Genomic DNA, 21,280 nt, shown 5'->3' with positions numbered 1-21,280 from the left:
TATTACATGTTTGTAACTTAAATGTTTGATAATCCATAAATATAATGGATTACTAAAAACTATCCCCTTCGTCTAAAGCAAAAAGACTCGATTTGCATGTTCTGCCAGAATTCTACTACCTCGATCAGTGCGGAAATTAATTCCGGCCGAAAAATTATAATTGCCATCGCAGTGTTCACGGTAAGCAATTTCGCATTTACTCGTAATTAAAAATGAAAAAACACATCTGATGATGGTAGATGGTGGTAAAGTGCACTCGTCTCACTTTGTAAACAGCAATTTTCCCGATACCTATACAATATGGATAAATATATACATATTTTATGTTTTTATATTTTATACATAATTAATAGAAATTCTTTTATTTTTTATCGAGTTTGGATGGTGCACAGTGCACACACATTCATCGGTTGCCCGCGTACATACGTAATGTCATCGTCGTTATTCATCCTACAATGTTTCGAGTTCACTTGACACTTGTATTTCGTTAATGTTTCATATTGATATGTGGATATATGTGCATTGTGCATATCACATAAAATGTGAATCAACGGCATTGTATAAAAGAACAATTCAACTATGTTTTAAAAAAATTATATTAGTCAGTTGTATGATTGGTTTTATCCATGCAAGAGATAATGAAAAACAATCGTATTATGGGATTGGTTCGAAACATTTACGTGTTTTGTCAACAATCCTAGAACCATAACCAATTTACGGTCATCCTCATATTAATTTTTACCAATTAAGGCACCCCGGGCAATAGTGTTTTTTGTCCGTTCCAACTTAACACAGCTCTGAATAAATACATTTATTATACAATAGTATAATATTAATGTAGTATATATTATACAACAATGACCTTATAGTCTCCGAACGCGGGGGACACTTTACCTACATTTATTTAATACTAAACATTCTTGAAGCAATCTCACCCATCGTGGTTTTGATTTAGGGTCACGCGCTGTTCAAAATAGTTCTGTAGCAAAATAGTTTTTTCATAATAAATCCAAAAACAAATGATTCATTAAATATTTAAAGGGTTTTTCTTACCAAATTTGGTAATGCATTTATTAGTTCTAAGTATATTTTTACTATTTTTGAGGGTATTGTAATTATGGTTAAACATTATTTTTCATTCAAATCAGTATAATATATATACATTTAATACGATTTCTTTAACATGTAATTGTTTCAATTTAAAAGGTTATATTCATTATAAAGTGTTTTGGTGCTAGTGCGATACCGTTTTTTTAAAAGTAATTCTTAGTAATTTATTTGCAGTCGTATTAAGCAGTTTTAAACGGAAATCATAAGAGCCTCCCAAGACAGATATCCCATAAGAGTATACCGTGTGCAAGAGCACAAAAAAACATTCGCATTATATAAGGTAATAAAAAACTGCGAAGAGATTTGAATTATAGAATAGAGTCCTTATTTTCTTAACCTGTATTGCAATATGAATATCTAATTTTAAAAATTGATCAATGGTAACTCCCGGGTGCTTCACTTAATGCATTAATTTAATACTCTCACAACTACACTTATCTTTAGTTTTATCAATCGAAATAAAAAAAAAAAATTATTTTTCTGCTATTGCAATTTCTATCATGAACTTTTATAAATTCACTACAGTCAAAACACTGTTGTTTTCGAAATCGAGGAAAGGATATAACATGTTTTTCCATAATTAATCTCGAGTGAGTTACAGATAAACCATTCATTGATAAGACTTATAATCTGACGAGCTTTTGGAATCAATTTACATATTTTAGGATCAGATATTAGGATTTGTGGTATCATCTGCATTACAGAAAATAGTACCATCACATTCTAGAAAAATTAAATCATTAAAATAAATAATAAAAAGTAATGGCCTTAAGGCTGTTCCTTGTGGATCCCCAAATTTAGAAGTTTTATTATCACTATAAGTGTCATTAATTAGTACACGTTGCACCGATTCTCCAAAAAAATGTCTAATGAAATTATTAAAATATTATATTATTATTATATTATTTAAAATTTTTAAATTATTTGCCACATCATTAATGCCATACATATCTATTTTATTTAACAAAATATTGTGATCCACACTGTCAAATGCTTTTGTTACATTAAGAAAAATTCCAAGCACGAAGTCGTCTTTGTCAAGTTAATCAGAAATACAAATAATTCAAGTTTGTAGTGCTCTAGAACATCCTTTATTTTTTCCAAATTCAAATTGTTTTTCAGAAAAAATTGACGATTTCTCTATAGAAATTCATACAATTGAGTTTTTTTATTTATTGAGTATAGGTTAGTGACATTGGACGATAGTTAGAACAAACCTTAATACCTCGTTTAAACATTAATATAAATCGGCGAAATAGGTCTCAGCCAACTTCGTTATAAAAAAATATGTTTGGACCCAAGTGCCTATTAAAAATTAACCCAAGTAGGCAAGTTGACTTTTTTGATTCGGGTGCAATTATTTACCCATTAAATAATTTTTAGGATGCGAGTAGTATACTAGTATGTACCACTACAATGATGTAGTAAACCATGCAAAGTATTGATAGACACACACATATCTGAATTTGAATATAAATATATTTATACATTATCGGCATTAAAAAAAAAAAAATACTCTTCAAGTATTTGATGATTTTGTAATTCAGGTCACACATTTTTCAAATCGAAGTACTTAAATACCAAGTGCGTATTTCTCGTTATTATTATGATGGTAAAATATTTGTCACCATTTCCGCCTTGTGTATAGAGCCTTTTATTTAAATACGAAAAGCTATACAGTAGGAATTTCAAGATCTGAGATTTCAAGAGTAAAATGTTGGTTACCATACACTAATGACCCAACCACATTATTGCAAGTGCCTATTGTTAAGTAGGTGAGTAGGTTAGGTTCACTTCAGCAAATAACGAATGTGTAAATTATGAGTTCAATAATATTTTTTTATTTTTAATTCAATTTTTCAATATTATACAGTAGAATATATAATATTAAAGGGACTCTTAAAAAAAAAAAAAAAAAACTAAGTTAAAAATAGAGTTTTAATGATGTGCTTATATATTTAATGTAAGTTAACATTATTTATACCGTATTACTCATTAGCATTACATAACATTAGTTTCATTATTGTATGAACTATAAAGGGCACCAATCAACAATAGACACAGGCTAAATAAAATATATAGGTATATACCAAAGCTGATAAGACTATAATTGAGGGTATAATATATACGATTTAGATATAATGTTCATCTCACATTCTTATGATCCTGCCGATCGGCATGATTTTGAAGATAGGTCGTCCCTTAAGAGATTTATTATCATTGTTATTATTTTATGTAGTTAAATTGTAAATTAATAATACTTAATGTTTCAATCAAAACTGCTGATTTGAATATTCGCAACGAGTGAACTCTAATATTAGAATCGCCAAACCTTGTTCTATAAGTACTAAGTAGTTTATATATTTTATTCATATAATAATCATATAGAGTGCGAAAAAAAATTAATCATAGGTAGATTTTTTTTGAATTTTTACTATTATAATGGAAGTGAGTGCTATCGACAATAATATATATCTGAGAGTCTGGGCCTTCTATTGTAGATTTTTATGTTACGGGATATTATTAAAACATGGTTAATACGCCAGTGGATTCATTTTGTAGTGCCATATATTGAATTGGAAAAAACGAGAATATATATTTTTATTTTATATCATTTTGAACGAGAGAGGGCCTAGACATATTGCGGCTGAAATAGACTTGGTTTAGATATATGCATTTTTATAAAGTAATCACCACAGTGGGTACGCACATAATATAACCAGTACCATTGTACCGGTCTTTTAAGGGTGGAACTTTTTCGTTGATATTTTATTAAATAAACCTTACCAATATAGTATTATAACGACGTCAAGGGAAGATATAATATTGCCATAATGCCATATAATACAATATTATTGCCGTTGGTTTGATGCAGCGAGCACAGCTATACCTGCGCCTATACACACCGAGGTCGACGCCGTAGAATAATTGAATTTGAACTTTTTATCTATTATTTACACAGATTCTCGACGAATAAAAATTAGTTTTACCCATTTATGGAAAGGCTACTGAACTGTTTAAAATGTTTTCACCGAATCGTCCGAATTGTTTTAAATCATTTAATCATTAATGGCTACAAGCAAAACTCATAAATTATTCACAAGTGCATAGTATACTATTATGACGATAAATAATATATTAATATTACCATCAAAAGGCTTTTTATACTTCAATTACGTATTTTAATTTGTTGCATCCGTCGAATGAAACATAAGATTATTTAAAGTGAATTTTATATTTTTCCATTTTTTAGTTAATCTTTTAAATTAAGTTCAATATATATATACTGAGAATTTTGAATTAGGGGTATTCAGTACATTGGTTAATACTCTGGGTGCCTATCATGATACTATAATATTACCTATATATAAGATATGCATTACCTAAGTAATATCAAATATATTAAAATGAAAATAAAACATAATTGTAGTAAGTATGTAATTTCTGTGTTAAAAAAAAATTTGTATGTAATTGTATTCTTGAAATTTTATAATCTATTAAACTCATCAGTCTCAAGTAGGTATTGTAATACGAATATATATATATATTAATACAATTCATTAAATAAAATATCAGTGTAGGTATCTGTGTTGTATTTGAAATACGTTTCAAATATTTTTATCTGTCTATAAATAAAAAGAAAACTGGGAACTCACCCTTCTGGATAATCGGATTCAAGTGTACCTTAAATATTCAACTTGGGCATCGTCAGATGTCTTAAAAATAAAAAAAATGAAGCCTTTGTATTATAGCTATAAGATTATAAGAATAACTTATGAGGGATCTGAATATACATTTCTAGCTCTTTGACTGAGAACAATTCTAAATGTATATTTAAATATCTTAAAATTGTTCTGACTATTTTCAAAATGTTATTGTGCATATGAATACTTATTTGAGTTATACAGGCAATAGTGGGGTGTTCCGAATTTCTGCGGTTAATATTTTTTGAACTACAACAAAATAATAAAAATCGTTTGAGGATAAATCGTTGCCATCAGACTTTATCGGAGGTGTGGGTTTGAATTGCTGTAGAAATTGCTTGCACTGCTTCTACCAATGAAACTTATTGAGCCACATACCTGAATGTTTAAAAAAATAATATAATAATTGAGTCCATGCTTTAGAAATGTAAAAATAAATATCAACAGTACGTATATAGGTATAATATGGAGACGAATGCGTGATATCGTTTTTATAATTTGAATGACTTTCATCGGGTAAAAATTAGGATCGCATAATATGTAAAAATAAGAAATGAACACATATAGTTAACAAAATAAATTATATCAGGACCAAAGAAAAAGAAATTGGAGAATGAATGCGGCTGCAGTTTCATTCCAGACAATTAACAAGATTTGAATACTTTTAAACAAAATCTATCGCTTACGTTTTTACCAACATAAAACATTCAACTCAATTACTATTTTTAACAACGGAATCATACATACGCTTATCGCACACATTAATCAAATGTTCAAAATTAAAATTAAAAAAAAAAATTTAACCATATCTGACCCGCGTAAAATTTGTCTGTATTACTGAGAGTCCTAATAAGTCTATAAAACCGAGAACGAAGATGTTTGTTTTCAATGTTTGATGGGACTCAGTTTTATTATTACAACGTGGAATCAATTAATACGCACCTATAATCTACAAGACTATCCGGGCGTCAATTCGTTCCAAAAGATTTTATTGGGATTCAGTTGGTAGCGAAAAATAGTGCCACATCCATCCCATTTCAATGAATGTATAATATTATGTAAGTTGTATGTAGTAAACTGAGACGAATGTTGAAAAGTGGTACTGAAATACAGAACATCTTAGTTTAGATTAAATGTTATTTTTTTTCTAGTCGAATAATATAGTGAACTTTTCTACACCAAGTAATACAATGATCAATATTAGTTGCGATTTTATTTTATTGTAAAAAATCACGATGGCAGTTGATAATCTTTTAAAATTACTATATTCAATTGAATTGGTACCTATACGACCATAATTAATCTGAAATTTCACATTGATTAAATTATTTCTCAAGATTGACTTTTTTTACCTTCCACTGACATTTCTGATGCATTTCAAGAATTATTTTCTATCGCTCCTGAGTTCTGACAGCGAAAAATATCAGCGTGTTTCGATGATATTTAAGGCAATTTTATTGAAAATGACAGCAGATATTATATCCTATACCACTCCTCTGGGTTGGTCCACTTTCAAAAGAGCCTAGTACCACCAATGGTCTAGAATCATACCATCGTCACTTGAATGACCAATTTCACAGTCTAAGTACATAAATTTACAATTCGATTGAGGTATTTAAAGAACATCAACCGGAAGATGTCTTAAGCCTAAAAAACTATAAAAACTGGTATATTTGGGTAATTCAGTGGGGAGGGGGTTAACAGCCCTATGAATTCCATTTGTTTAACCGTAACTAGGAAGCTTCAAGAGAGATAGATCAAACAATAAGTTCCAGTTGATATGTATTATTATTACATAATATTCTTAATCAAATATTAAAATATATAGTATGACGAAAGACATACGAATATTGTGATCATAATTTCGTTTGCTCGTGGGTTGCTGTTGGCTCAGAGCTATTGAACTTAACATGGTTTACACCTTCTGTATTATATTAACAGTTTTATATGTATATGTGTACATGGCTGACCGTAATGTGATGAGTAATCTTTATACCTTATTGCCAATGTTTATACTTAATAGTTTACAACTTCGTCACACATCCGTGATCTGTTAGAGTAGGTATTTTTTTTTTTTTGTTAGGGGATGTTTAATTTTTCGCTTTTGGGATTTTTTTTTTGATCACATTTTGCGCTGATGGTATATCTCGACGATATATCTCTAAATATTCGTAGGTAAGTACGTAGATTCGAAGATTCGATTCATCCCATTTAATCTAGTTCCTGTACATGTCCGGTTAAGTATCGGTTAACCTGTCAGAATTCCACCGGTCAAGTGTCCTCGTTAAACGTAAACAGGACATTGAAAGATCGGCCCTAAATCACACAAAAATAACGATGATGTGTTGCCACTGTGCTTGCGCAATATAAAGTTTTATCAGTTAAACGTAAGTGTATCGATCTAGCATCAATTTGCATTTAGGTGTTTCGGATGACATAATACCACCTTAAAAATATACAAAACATAGTATCACATGAATAGTAAATATTCGTTTTCATATTATAATACATAACGCGGAAAACACAATACAACACAAAGACGTATAATATTATAAATGTATGTGAAATATGAATGTCGTCAAGTCTCACAAATAGTGGGAACCTATATAATACGTGTGACTGTGTTTTTGATATATATTATGCAGCGATGGAGGGTATAATATATGCGGTTTAATATGCTCGAAACGTGCCGTGTGTTATGTAAAATAAAATCTCTTTCGTAGGCAAGAGCGTATTGTTAAGCGTTTCTAGGGTTCAACGATATCATTAGAGAAAATAGAAATGCATTGCAAGCACTTAAAAAACTCCATCGTAGAGAACGTAATTAAACAAGAATTAAAAAAAAAATGTTTATATCAAAGTACTATTAGTTGATATTATAGATGGACCAAATATTTTTGGATATTTTAAAGATGGAACAGGGAGAGCGCTACCTTTCACGGGGTCCTGGATAAAATAAACTACAACTTATATCTACATCCCAACATGGTATAAATGTCCAATACTTTATATGTGTGATAGAATTTTGGAGTTGAACCAAATGGTAAGATAAAATTGAGTACGGTACGATTGAGAATGGATTTTTTCCGATTGAGAATGCTCTGTTTATTATTATTTTTTTTTTTTTGCAAACGTTGCCATACATGTTTAATAATTTTTATCGAACGACTGAGTACAATGATATACTTGTTCAGAATATCGAAAATTAATTTTGAAATGCATGTAAAAAGTTTGATAACATAAGGAAGTGGCTTATATCGTGTGTCCGTGGTCTACAGTTTTTTAGTCTTGAAGAAATCGAAGACGCGTTTTTATAATTAATGAGCTGCGGTGGAATAAGACAAAAAAAAAATTACCGTGAAAATTAAAATAAAAAATAGTAAACAATAAAAATAAATGTAACATGTGATACATAATTCTGTACATTTATTAAAACGCTATCCAAGAATTAACGTATAACTGTATAAGTAACTTATTACAATTTATTATTTACCAACCCATTATTTATACAACCATATTTTTTATTAGATTATAATGATTATTGCAATGTATTTCTATGACATTATTTGGGGTTGTAAACATGCTCCAATTTTCTACATCAGTATCTTCATCGATAGAAAAGCGAATGTATTTGGTGCATTCGGGAGTTCAAAATACAAAATTGAAAATTCCCAGTGTTCTTTGAGACTGTCAGGAAAAACAAAAACCAGTGAAAAAAAATGGTAATTTGTATGTTAAACCAATCATTGAAAAAATTTATTTTATTTTTTTAACGTAACTCAAAATGTAATAACCGTAGACACTAGAAAATTTCACCAGATTTTTATTTTAGAAATTCCCATGTATGATTCAATTTTTTAGACATTTATAGCCTAGAGAAAATTTTTGAATTTCTTTAAATTTATTGTCGATAAAAACTTTTTGAATTTGTTAAAAAAGCTTTAAAATATAATGCAAGAGTCCTCATAACATGTTTTAATAGTAGTTCAAAAATATTAAAGAATTTTTTTTATTTTTCATTTAAGGTTCGAATTTTGACAAAATTCATCAGAGTCCCGAAAATGTGTAAATCATATGTCAGTTACAAATTAGATACTACAAATTTTTATTTTTCTAGCCAACATTAGACATTTTAATGAAATATTTTCAACACGTTTTTCTACTCCTTTATCAAAAAAAAAAAAGTTTTCGGGACAGTAACTTTGATTTTTTTATGAGCGTTTGATTTTAAATGTCTTACTATTATATGTCTATATTTGATATTCAGCGGACTTTAATTATTAAACTTGATGTACGGCAGGATGACACACCTTCGCAGTTCTGAACCGTTTTTAGTATGAAATGATTTATTATTGAATTCAAGTCCAACACATCCATTCCAATACTATACTCAACAATCACTGTACAGAATTGCGGTACACACTTGTCCACCTATTTTTTCATCGCATTTAAACCAAATTGTAATTTTAAAAGAAAAATCACGTGCTGAATAATCGTTCGATAGCTAACTAAATTATATGACGAAGTTTCGCATAAATACGTTCCCTGTAGTATATTTGTATTAGTTTTTTGGGTAACTGGTGAGCTTTTTATGCATTTTAAGTGTTTTTAATTATTCAGCTGAAGAGCTATATCATATAAACGTTTTCAATCGTGTGATATAGTCGAACATAACATTTCTCAATGTGAAATAAAAAAATATTCAACGGTAAATCTTCAAAGTGTGACGATATGACGTCAGTATTTAGACGACATTTTATGGTTATGAGTAGTAGTACTATTTAAGTAGTAGAGAATTATAATTTATCGTAAATTCGGGGGGTTTGATTTTTTTCGGCTAAATGTGTTTCATAATTTCGGTGGTTATGCTTTCCAAAAATAAAAGGTCAAGTCTTTGTTTTAAACTAATGTGTGCTTGCTTAAATTTATTTATGGGGTTTTTTTTTTTATGGTAAGCGCTTTATGGATATAAAAGTTGAAATTAATATTACAATGACGAAGAAGGGATGTAGGGAGATGGCCATATGTTGCTTACTCAAATACTATCTTACATAATTTTATTTTAATTTAGTGAGTACATATAAATGTATGCATTTTCTAGGATTTTAAATGTGTTTATAGTTATTTGGTTTTTGATAACATTTTATAATATTTCATAACATTTTTATTTAGTGACGGTATATTTAAAAGGAAACTATTGTTATTTATCCTAGCCCTCAGAGATCCAGTAAACAATCTACTGCATACTGCGCTTAACTGCATTCAAAGTGTGCATTTACTCCAGCTGCAGTATTATTCGCCCAAAACTTTAAGTAAGTAAAATTATAGTAGGTGGAGATTAGAAAATCAAATTATAATTATAATCAAATTACTCAATAAACTGTATTTTAAGTTTTTTTTAACTTTATTTGTGTACAATCTATAGGTACATAATACATGTACAATCAACAGTTTTATTGGGAAAAAAAGGTTAAGTTCTTAATTTCGTCTCACTCGAGTAGTATTTCAAAAGCTTTTGGTCGAAAACGTTTTGGTGAGCTTACGAAAAATTGATTATGAATTATTATTATAATCTCATAGGTCTTAACCACTATTGCACTAAACCACTTATGTCCAATTGTTGATAAATTACTGATCAGCGGGTGAAATGTTTGGAGCTTTTTACTGCTTAAAGTGTTAGTAGAAATAAAACAGTAAACTGGCATACCTTAAAATTGTTTTCATTCATTTTAACACAGTAAGCGACCGAATATTAAACGTCGGATATCAGATTTAAACAGTGTTTAGATTGTCCATTGTTTGATACTTTATTCGAAATAATTGTATTTAACAGTATGTTGTAGTCAATTAGCTACAATATACAAATGTTAATTGCTTTCTCGCATATTGTATGCTTGAACGAGCTTTGAAAAAGTTTAATTGATATATTTTTAACGAGTCAATGGTGCAACTGTTAGAACTTAATTGAAAATTATGATGCAACGTGAAAAAACAATTCAAGTGTACGTCAACGATGAATTTTTTGTCTCCAACACTTATTATTGAAAATAAATTGAACATCGCTCACGAATGGACAGAGGACAAAATAATTCACATCAATATGTAAAGAATTTTGTTTAAATAGTTAGAAAAATATATCATTGCGGTTAAACGGACCGATTCGTCGTACAAAAACTACAGAATATATTGTGATATAACATTTACAATGGATTGCATACTCAACGTGATCGCGTATTTCTATATAACTGACCACAATAAATTATTATTTTCTATGGAAATCTGTCCCTAGAGTTTGACGAAAAAAGGACAAAAGTCGTACGCAAAAGTTTTTGTCGATTTCAAAACTATTTAAACTATAAACTATGTAGGTAAATTGAATGGCGAGTTCATAATTATGTAGGTAATAATATTGGAATTACTTATAATTTTAATCGTGTTTTTTTTTTAAAACAAATTCAGTTCAGTGGTTTAAATATAGACCAAATAAAAAAGATTTGAGGTACCTGACCCTCACGTAATTCGTTTATTCGGAGTATTTAATCGTATAATAAATAGGTATAACTTTTTTTTGGGGGAACATAATATATATACTTATGGTTTGTATCTTTAATAATATTCAAGCATAATTATGTTAATTACGTTCAAACTGAAGTGTTAATCGTACACAATAAAAAAATTAATTAAAAAATATAGTTTTTCGTTTTATTTTTATGTAAGTATATCAATCGTATTGGCAATGCGATACGGCAACGTGACTTTTTTTCTTCCAATTGTATGACGAAAATTGTCAGAAATCTTAATGCCCACTGTAGGTATTCATATTCTGGACTAAACATGGTCTACGGGAAGGCTACAATGTTGTACGTTACAGGTATACGTCAAACCACTTTTGTACATTTATGTGTTACGTCACAATATGAGAGGTTATGTAATGTTCCACTTCCCATCATACTTACCATATTGAAAAATGATTTGTTCTAAACCGACTAAAACATAAACTAAGACATCTTCTCCATCTAATCATCTCTTTTAATAATACAATTATTTTCTACATACAACTGTTTCATCTTGTAATAACTTAAGGAATCCAAATATATGGATCGACTAAAGTTTCAAATTTAAAGTCGTATCAAACTTTCTTCTATTGCTTTTCCGGATGGCCCTCCTAGTCACCTAACATGAAATTGGTTACCCGAACTCTCTTATACGTTTATAAATATATTCTTACATACAATAATTATAATTTAATCCAATTAAGCTGAATTTTTAATATCATTGCCCCCTGGACGACTTCATCTATCATGCCATCGAGTGTTGATTGTAATCTCACACCAAATTTACTCGTTGTTTTTAATTTTACAGATTGTACATTTTCTTACTTGTTTATTTATTTTGAATGAAAAATAAACATTATACCATTAGATAATATTTATTTATCATAAATATGTATTACCTACTTAGGAGTACCACGACACTTAAACTTAAATAATACGTTTACTTGATTTACAACAAAACTTAACTTAAAACTACATTAAATTGATAAATCTTTCTTCTCCTCCTGGAATGATGACGATGAGTGATGATCGTAAAATCAATACATTTATTATTTATTGTCTTATTAACCTATACTGCCTAAGGCATTCAGCTGTATGTAAAAAAGGTGTTAACATTGTGATTCAGTCAAACGTAAAACATGTTACAGCTACAACGTGTTACAGTTAGTAACTACGGCTTTACTAAACTAACTTTACAGAAGTTGCTATTTGGTGTTTTGGTTTAAAATTTAAAAATCATCTCTTAACTAAAATACGTCTTCAGTGAAGGAAACTTGACTTTGTGAGAGGGGAAAGTGATCTCTCCACCTACTTCCCTTGTATTCACCACTACTAAAAAGTATAGGTTTATTAAATATCTTATAATTTCAGAGTTTTTGACTGTGTTTTAGATAGCAGCACAAATTGATAGACTTCTGATTTTAATGACCTAATGACATATTATACGAGTATTATAAAATTATTCTATAATGTATTGAAACTGATATTGAAATACCACGAATATTGGTAATATGTATAAGAATACAAGTGTCAACTAAATTCCACTCTACATTTTTAGAAGATAGTTTTCACTTATTTAACTTTAGAATTCACCAATATAGTTGTACATTTTTAGACTTAGGGTGAAAAAATGTGAAATTTATGGTAGGTTTACTCCAAGATAAGGAAAAAATCTATTTTGTTTTTTTATTTTATAATACTTCATTTAAACACATATAAAACATAAAACTAAAAAAAAAAATGAAAGTTCTAAATAACATTAAAATGTTAGTATTTTCCTACATAAAGTGTGATGTAGCTAAACCTTGTCTCGGAGAGCAGGAAAAAAACTTAGTAATAATTGTCAAGGTTAGAATTTATTATGGCAATGCATTTCAAACAAAAATAATACGGTTTTAATATTGTTTTATTTTGTTCAATGAGCAAAGTTGCAAATAACTTTGTGACAAGTACTAAAGCAGTATGAACTTCCTCTTCTAACACTTTACAGTTGTTTATACCGAAATTTTCAAAGCAAGATAAAGGAAAATATAACTTTTTTTAAGTAGTTTTCAGAAAACGGAACAATATAATATAATAATAATGAAAATACGTTCAGTGTAGTATTGAAACATTTGAATGAGTACCTACCACAAATGCAAAAACATCAACATTCAACAACCGTTGGGTACTTGTTAGAACCGTTTAGAGTGTTACAAATGGATTAAATTATGTACAAAGCAATTTTATCAAGAACTAAACAGAGGTCCAAGACAGTCAAACCTTACATTAACAAACAGTTTATGATATCTTATAATTATAAAATGCATTTCGTTCACTGTTGAATTAAACATATTTTAAGAAAACTGTTTGCACGACCTTTGTTTAATGCAAAGTACAGGTACACATAGAGTTTAATACTAATATTAAATTAATATTAAACTCTTAGTCTGTTTATTTATTTATTCAACACAAATATTAAACATATAAATGAAAGTGATAGTAACGTTGAAAGTAGATATCAAGTTATTTTCATAAAAATAGTTTAAGTCAGGGTCAAAATCTTAGCTATTCTTGGTATAAAAAGTTAAAACATGCATTAGTGCTGTACGTATTCGGCTTTTAACCATTATTAAAACTTTAAATTATACGTATTGCCCATATTTTTCTTTTACGTTAAATTTTACTAAACCATTTAGGAATTTGGCACGAGATCAAGAGTTAACTTGTAAGTTATTGTGAACATGTTTAAATAATAAATCGTGGTACTTAATTCATCATCATAAAATTAGAACTAACTCGCTAAAACTTGACGCAATAAAGCCATGTGTACTGACGCGAAAATAAACGATTATTATATAATGTAAAATGATAATTTTAATAATATATAGGTACATTAGTTCTTTAGTTTGATACATTTTTACTACTATTAATATTTTGTTAGTTTGTGTTAACATAATATCATTATACATAAATATATATATAGATTCAAACGAATATGAATTCTACATTTTAATAGTTAATTTATTGTTTTTATGAACAATGCGTTGTTATATCTTTTATTGTTTTGTTACTACTTACTAGACATGTTTAGTTGTTAAGAAGTTATCGGAATGACAGATTTAATTGTTTAACTATAGGTAACTGAATTTGTAGTTTAAAAATGAATGGACGTAGTATGAAAACTATGTATGTATAGGTTAGGATGACCCTTAAATTTTTTTTTTTCATTTTTGTTGGTCTCATCCACTTAATTTGTGTATATGAATGAAAAAATGAACTACAAAAAGTTTCAAGTCAATTTATTAAGGTTAACCCGTGCCGACTTGAATTTGAAATTTGAGTATATTAATTCATTCATAATTTAATGACATATTTTACATTTTTATACATATCTCAATTGCAATAGGGAAAATTAAAATTTGTTACATAATATGTTTTAAATATAATAAAATTCTCTATAAATTACGTTCTTACATACTTCTTCTTATTTATTATAATTTAAATGATATATTGACTTTTGAGTGTGAAAGTACTATTTTCTTAAAATATTATTATACATTTTTATTAATTAAATTTTTTTTTTCAATGTCTCCTTTTTACAATCAGGATATAGTCTTCTGTGTTCTTGTATACATTGTAATAGCAACCCAGACTTCTTATCATCTTTGGTTAAGGTTCCGTGAAAATCTTCCATAAGTTTAACTGCTCTTTCCGCTGTATCATTTACTACATTTAGCGAGCATGCACTTTCTTTCCCGTGTAAATAACTAATTTGAGTGTCCCATGTGCTCGGATCATCATTCAAAAAGTCCGTATTAATATTAAATCGAGAAAAAAAATTGCATACTGTTCTTTGATATAAAAGAGGCCAGTGTTTTTTCTAAAAAAAAAAAAATACTATAGGTGTATAAGTACTAAGTAGGTATTTAATATTACAATGGTTTAGTTTATTATAAAAAGTATTAATTTACATTTCAATACAAATAACATAAAACAATACGTTCCTAGTGTTCCTACTAAATACTAATTGAAATATGATATGTAGAGAATAATTCTACTATAATCATCGTGATATTTAAGTCTTATAAAAATAAGAACATTTTTAATCATTTTCAAATTTTATTATTTAGGGTATGAAATTAAATAGCATAGATTTGAATCCGAATACGAGATCTCATATCCAAAAAGTTTTATTTTTTAAGTAGGTACTGAAGGCTACAAATTACAACAGAGTAAATAATATTTAATTTTCAATAAAGTTTACTTAGTTATGGAACTTATAATTTCATCTTTCAGTATAATGACATTGCAAAACTATATAATTTCAAAACCAAAATTAAGACATTATTGAATGTTCAATCTAACAAAAAAAATATTAAGAATTCAAATAGGATTTTAAAAAATCGAATATTATATCCATTACGTATTATGTAAATATTGCATCGTAACTGATACCACTTTATTTGGATATGTATTGTCCTTTAAAAATGATGTATTTATTATGTGCAGTTCTACAAACATAATTTAAAATGTAGATAAGCTTAATTAATGGCAGGTAATCTGACGAACTATTCGTGGTCCAAGTTATACGTTTCCTCAGCACGTACGGTTGGGTACATACAAGCCACTTGGTTTTTTAAATAAACAATATTAGCTAAGCACGATAATTGAGAAAAAAGAAAACCAAAATTGAAAAATATATTGTAGTTAATGCAATATAATAGTTTATATTTCAGACGTAAAATTCATTGAAACATGAATATGGGTCAATAATGAAATCTTACCTTACCTATGACAATAAGGGGCTATTTAATCAACTCACCGGGCACAAACTTCTCAAAGTTCGTGTTTGTTTCTTGATAATAAATAAGTTTCATCTTATCGTGTTCACTATTACTTAATAGTTACCCACTGGAAGTATAAAACCCTGCAGTTATAAGGGTATTGACGTATTGTTCAACCTGTAGCAAACAAATTATAGTGCAAAAAAAAAAGTGCAGGAATTACCTCTTTAATAAGACGTACCATATATCGTGTCTAAATGACCGATTCGGAGAGGTACTCTTGGTACTTGAAAAACTGAGTTAGGTGCATATACAAAGAACAGTTCTACCCACATTCAACCAAAAGTATGTATGCAGTTTTAAAAAAATCTGGTAAGAGGGTAACGTTTTGCTGTATATAGAGACCAGAAGGTCATTGTGACGGATGTGTTAATTTTAAATTAAATCGCCATTGAATGAAAACGAAAAATAATTCTGTGCGAAGACGGCCCATCAGCCTATAATATTACTTAATAAATTGTATGGTATTATTGTGATCAAAGTGATTTATTTTATTAATATGCGTTATTATAGTATTACAGTCGGTTGAATACATTTTTGCCAAAAAGTTGCATTTAGAAATGTCATTGTGTATAATATAGTGTATATACTTTAATAATGTCCGACTCTCTGAGTCTCAAGTACCCACGATTTGTATTTTTAAATTTCAGTAAAATAACTAAAAACGTTATTTTCGGTATTAATAATATGTAATCTTGTCCAAATTTGAACTTTAAATGTCTGTAAAAATAACTGTGTTTGTATATTTTTTTTAGATTTTTAGGTTAAAATATAAAACATTTATGATAATTCTTGTTAGTGGCCTAACACGGGCTCATCGAGGATTAGGATTTAGAATATTGCTTTATATCTTTATTACGCATTTAGGTGAAATAATAAATCATAGTATTCGGAAAACGAATCTCTGCGGATTTCAATTTATTTAAATATTTGTTCAAACTTATGAAAAACATTATTCGTAACGTTTAAAAAAAATCATGGTATTCAAATTTGAAAACTTAAAAACAATGTACCTAATTACAAACATTGAGCTTTTAAAAAATATGGCTTGGTTGCCACCATAAGCACATAGTTAATATTACATTTTCTGATTTTAGAAATAACAATTTTAATAATTTATATTATAAACATTGTTAGGTACCTATAATCATAACTTATTTCCATTTGTAAGCTTAAAACTTAAGCTAAAGTGCATGATAAACTTAACTAGATGTCATGACGCACACGAGTTAGAGTTTATCCCATTAGTGATTTTCATACGCTCAACCTCAACGACATCATACCTGAGATGTTTTCATGATTTTGCACTACCGTAACCCCGTGTAAGGAGATTATATTGTTCTAAGGTCTGAGATCTTGGCCTTTAAAAAAAATTCCTCAAGTTTTTATAGAATATCGTTGGATATTTTTGATTCAAATTTCGACATGACTGAATGAGTGTGAGATCAAAGGTGCTGCTAGCAAACGCGTGTGGATGCCCACAACCAAAGTCATTGGAAAATATTTTTCGTTTTTCGCACTTGATGAAAACACGATACGTAAGTAATACACACTGTGTCTTTTCTTTTCAAAGCAGTGAATATTAACAACTATCGGAGGAGGAGACTAACATCAACGTAAAAAAAGCATTAAAAACTAATAATTTAACAAATAAAATCAGCCTGGGAGTTGTAATGTCAACTGCAGTGTAATTCGTTTAATGTATACTACAATGTAAAAAAATCTGATCTCTTAATCTTATTTTAAATGTATCGTTTTTATAAATTGAAATTACAACATCAGCTTCTGCATTTCGAAATTACAATTATCAACGCGAAATGTATACATGGAAATGTTATATTATTCTATTCGTTATTAGAAAATATATACATTTCGGGACAAAATATGGTGTAGAGTGCTGGAATAACTATGCGGTTAATCCTATTATATCAAAAACTTGAATACACCGAACTCACCAATTTCATTACTACCTACGTTTTAGTCTGGTAAAACGGAAGATAATTTCAATCCAGGTTAAGTAAAACAATTATTGATATTACGATGGTTATACCCAAAACACGCTCAGACTTAGAATTATGTATGATAAAGAAGTTTAGATTTTCGTGTTTAAAGTTTATTATAAAAACTCTCTAATTTTGAAACTTTGATTATTTCCTCGTTTAAAACGTTCAAATACACATTTAGTTTTAAATAAGATTGTTTTATTTGATATAATATAGATAATTAGTGCATTTTGTGAGTACTTGTATGTGTTACCGTAAATGACCGATCACTGAGTAGAGCTAGGTTTTACTAGTTAATGTTAGGATTTACTGTTTGTATACTCAGTAAAAGCTGAAAATCATATTTTTTACGGGCTCTTACTACACGGAGTGTACATTCTATGATGTGCAAATTGAGGTAGTAAAAGCTGATTAATAGGTACAGGACAAATCGACAAATAAAAATTACACTGTAAAAAAACCTATGTTTATATATTATTATTGCAAACTAACTATAAATTATTTAAACGACGCTGTCTTGATTAGCCTTGATAGACCCTTGAGCTGTGTATTAATATAATATAATGTTATAATATATTTTTAAAACTAACCATGCTGCCACTGCTTATTTGTATGTTATACCATTCTAGAGCTTACATATTATATAAGATAACTGAAAAAAAGCTTTTTAATTATACTCGCAAAACCCCTCTTCACACAATTTGTGTACACTCCATATAACAATGGCGTATTCAGAATAATTTTAAAAGGAAAGTTTTTATATTTTTAGAAAATACTAGATTTATAAATATACCTAGACACCTATGACCTATATACCTATAACATGGTATATATTATATGCACATTATAAATTATTAGTACTTTTATGCGCTATGAACCTATACCAAACAGCTTGGTTCTGCAGAATCGTTTATACATTATAGAATCGTACATTCATGTTATGTAATTTGAAAATAATAATAATTATAAATTTATTTTACTACTAACGAACTTACAATAGTTATAAGTTTAAGTTATGAAGTTATAATAAGTAAAATTGGATTCAATATTTAAACGTTGTATTATATGATTGAAATGTACCAAAAAAAATTAATTTTCTTATACTAAATACTTTTGTGTTGTAAATCATATTGCTATTAGACTTTTGAATTTATTGGTATACCACTCTATATTTGGGCCGTAGAAGTTTATTGTTCGTTTGATTAAAGTAATAAAGTTTAATTTTTGGACGACAAGTGGTAAATGTAATTTTCGAGTTATATAATTTATATTATTTCAACCTTAGTTTGATGGAACTATGGAAGCAGAATAAATTGGTATTGTCTCTATATAAGTATAGGTATATTTAATATTTAATATATTTTAGAAATCAATATGAAATCGTGAAAGTCGTATTCAAACGGCTTTATTGAGTAAATATTTATATATTCTATATTATAAAATACCCACAAAACATACATTTTTATACTCAAATTATGTAAATATTTTTCGATAAAGAGAATATATTATAGCACTTGCAATTCACATTAATATTTAAGGGTGATGAACACAATGATATGCTTGTCAAGAATCAAAGAACGACAATAAAATAACAAACAACCTTTTATAGGTTTTGTTTGAAATATTGTCGTAACAACTTGACTTGTTGTGAAAAATGATCAAATACTCACTGATTTGATTTTTTAATTACTTGTATCTACGCATAATGCATTTATGGTATTACTAAATTAATTCATTATTAAATACCTTTCATTGGTTTAAAACGTTGAACTGTTAATATGCATTTACTTTTTTGTTAAAACCAAAGAGGATGTGAGTTTTTTCATTGTGTTTGTGTCTCGCCACTAATACAAAATAAAAATTACTATCATAAATAATTTACTACCTATTGACAAATTACCTGTTGGTATCCAAACAGGCTACATAAATACTAATTTAATAAAAAAAAACTTTACAATTTAAGAATTAATGTCTTTGATACAATATACACGAAACAATTAGCATACACAAACATTGTTATATGGAAGATGCGACAGCTGAAACAACTGCATTGATTCTTCAACGCATAAATACGCATAATATACCATTTGGTCTAATATTATGCGAGTCTTATGCGATTCATCTTATGGCCACTAATCACAATTGCAAACAACTATCTGTCAATTACCCTTCAATCTAAAAACGGTTTTTGTTTCATTGTAGTATTGAGTACGAATTATTATGAGTTTTGGAAAATACGTATTAATTGCAGATGATAATCGTTTTTAATTTACACTTAAATATTATATCATACATAATACATATTATATTCACCGTCTAACTGTGATCTGCCCATTATAAGCATACAAATGTGGTGAGATAGAATGACTCAGTTTATGTAGAGTATACTGACTTTCTGTGATTTTAGGGGTTCCATAGTTTCAAAATATACGAACATCATAAAAATGCCTGTCCATTTAGCTTTGTTTCTGATAAATAATTCAATAATAATTTGTCAATCACAAATGGACATTATAGAACGAATCGTTATATAATACACTTTTCAAAATGTTAAAATGTCAAAAAAGTAATAATTAATAGATTAACGATATAGGTATACCTATAAATACTGAATAATAAATGCATTCGATTATATTATTATTTTTACATTTATATTATTATCCATTAAGGCTTCAACAATGACGATTTATTTTTTATACTTATAATTTAATTACATTTTTTTTTTTTAGTTTTTAAGAGTTATGTGATAATTGTCACGATAATACTTCAATCTCAGAAAAGTTAAGTATAATTTTAATGAAATAAAATGTAATGCTGAACACAATAATGATTTTTTTTTATTCATCTTAATTAAAATTGTTAAAAATAGTACGAGTGGTAGTCACTTAACACCCGCACACATTGCAGGTGAAGTTTAGTGTAAGAGATATTAAATTAAAATGAGTGATTCAACAAAAATATTTTTATTTATTTGGTTTTAAAAGTTTATAATCATATAATATACAATTTTATAGAACACTATTTACACATATTTATTAGTAAATAATGAAAAAACTAAGAAATTAAAATCGTCTAAAAAAATG

At 28.1% G+C, this 21,280-nt stretch overlaps 2 protein-coding genes across 2 annotated transcripts in view; both read right to left on the bottom strand.

Moving 5' to 3' along the window:
- LOC111030430 (melanopsin-like) overlaps positions 1-21,280 on the bottom strand; it is a 49,080-nt gene that overhangs the window by 7,275 nt on the left and 20,525 nt on the right. The gene's annotated exons all lie outside the window — the stretch shown is intronic.
- On the bottom strand, positions 14,826-17,492 carry LOC111027298. The gene is made up of 2 exons (XM_022305667.1): positions 17,478-17,492; positions 14,826-15,230 (listed from the first exon to the last, which is right to left on the bottom strand). Exons 1-2 carry the CDS (start codon positions 17,490-17,492, stop codon positions 14,919-14,921), a joined length of 327 nt encoding a protein of 108 aa, XP_022161359.1. The 3' UTR covers positions 14,826-14,918.

The sequence above is a fragment of the Myzus persicae genome, unplaced genomic scaffold, assembly GCF_001856785.1.
Source record: "Myzus persicae strain clone G006 unplaced genomic scaffold, MPER_G0061.0, whole genome shotgun sequence".
NCBI lineage: Eukaryota > Metazoa > Arthropoda > Insecta > Hemiptera > Aphididae > Myzus > Myzus persicae.
This window is presented reverse-complemented; position numbering and strand designations above follow the sequence as displayed.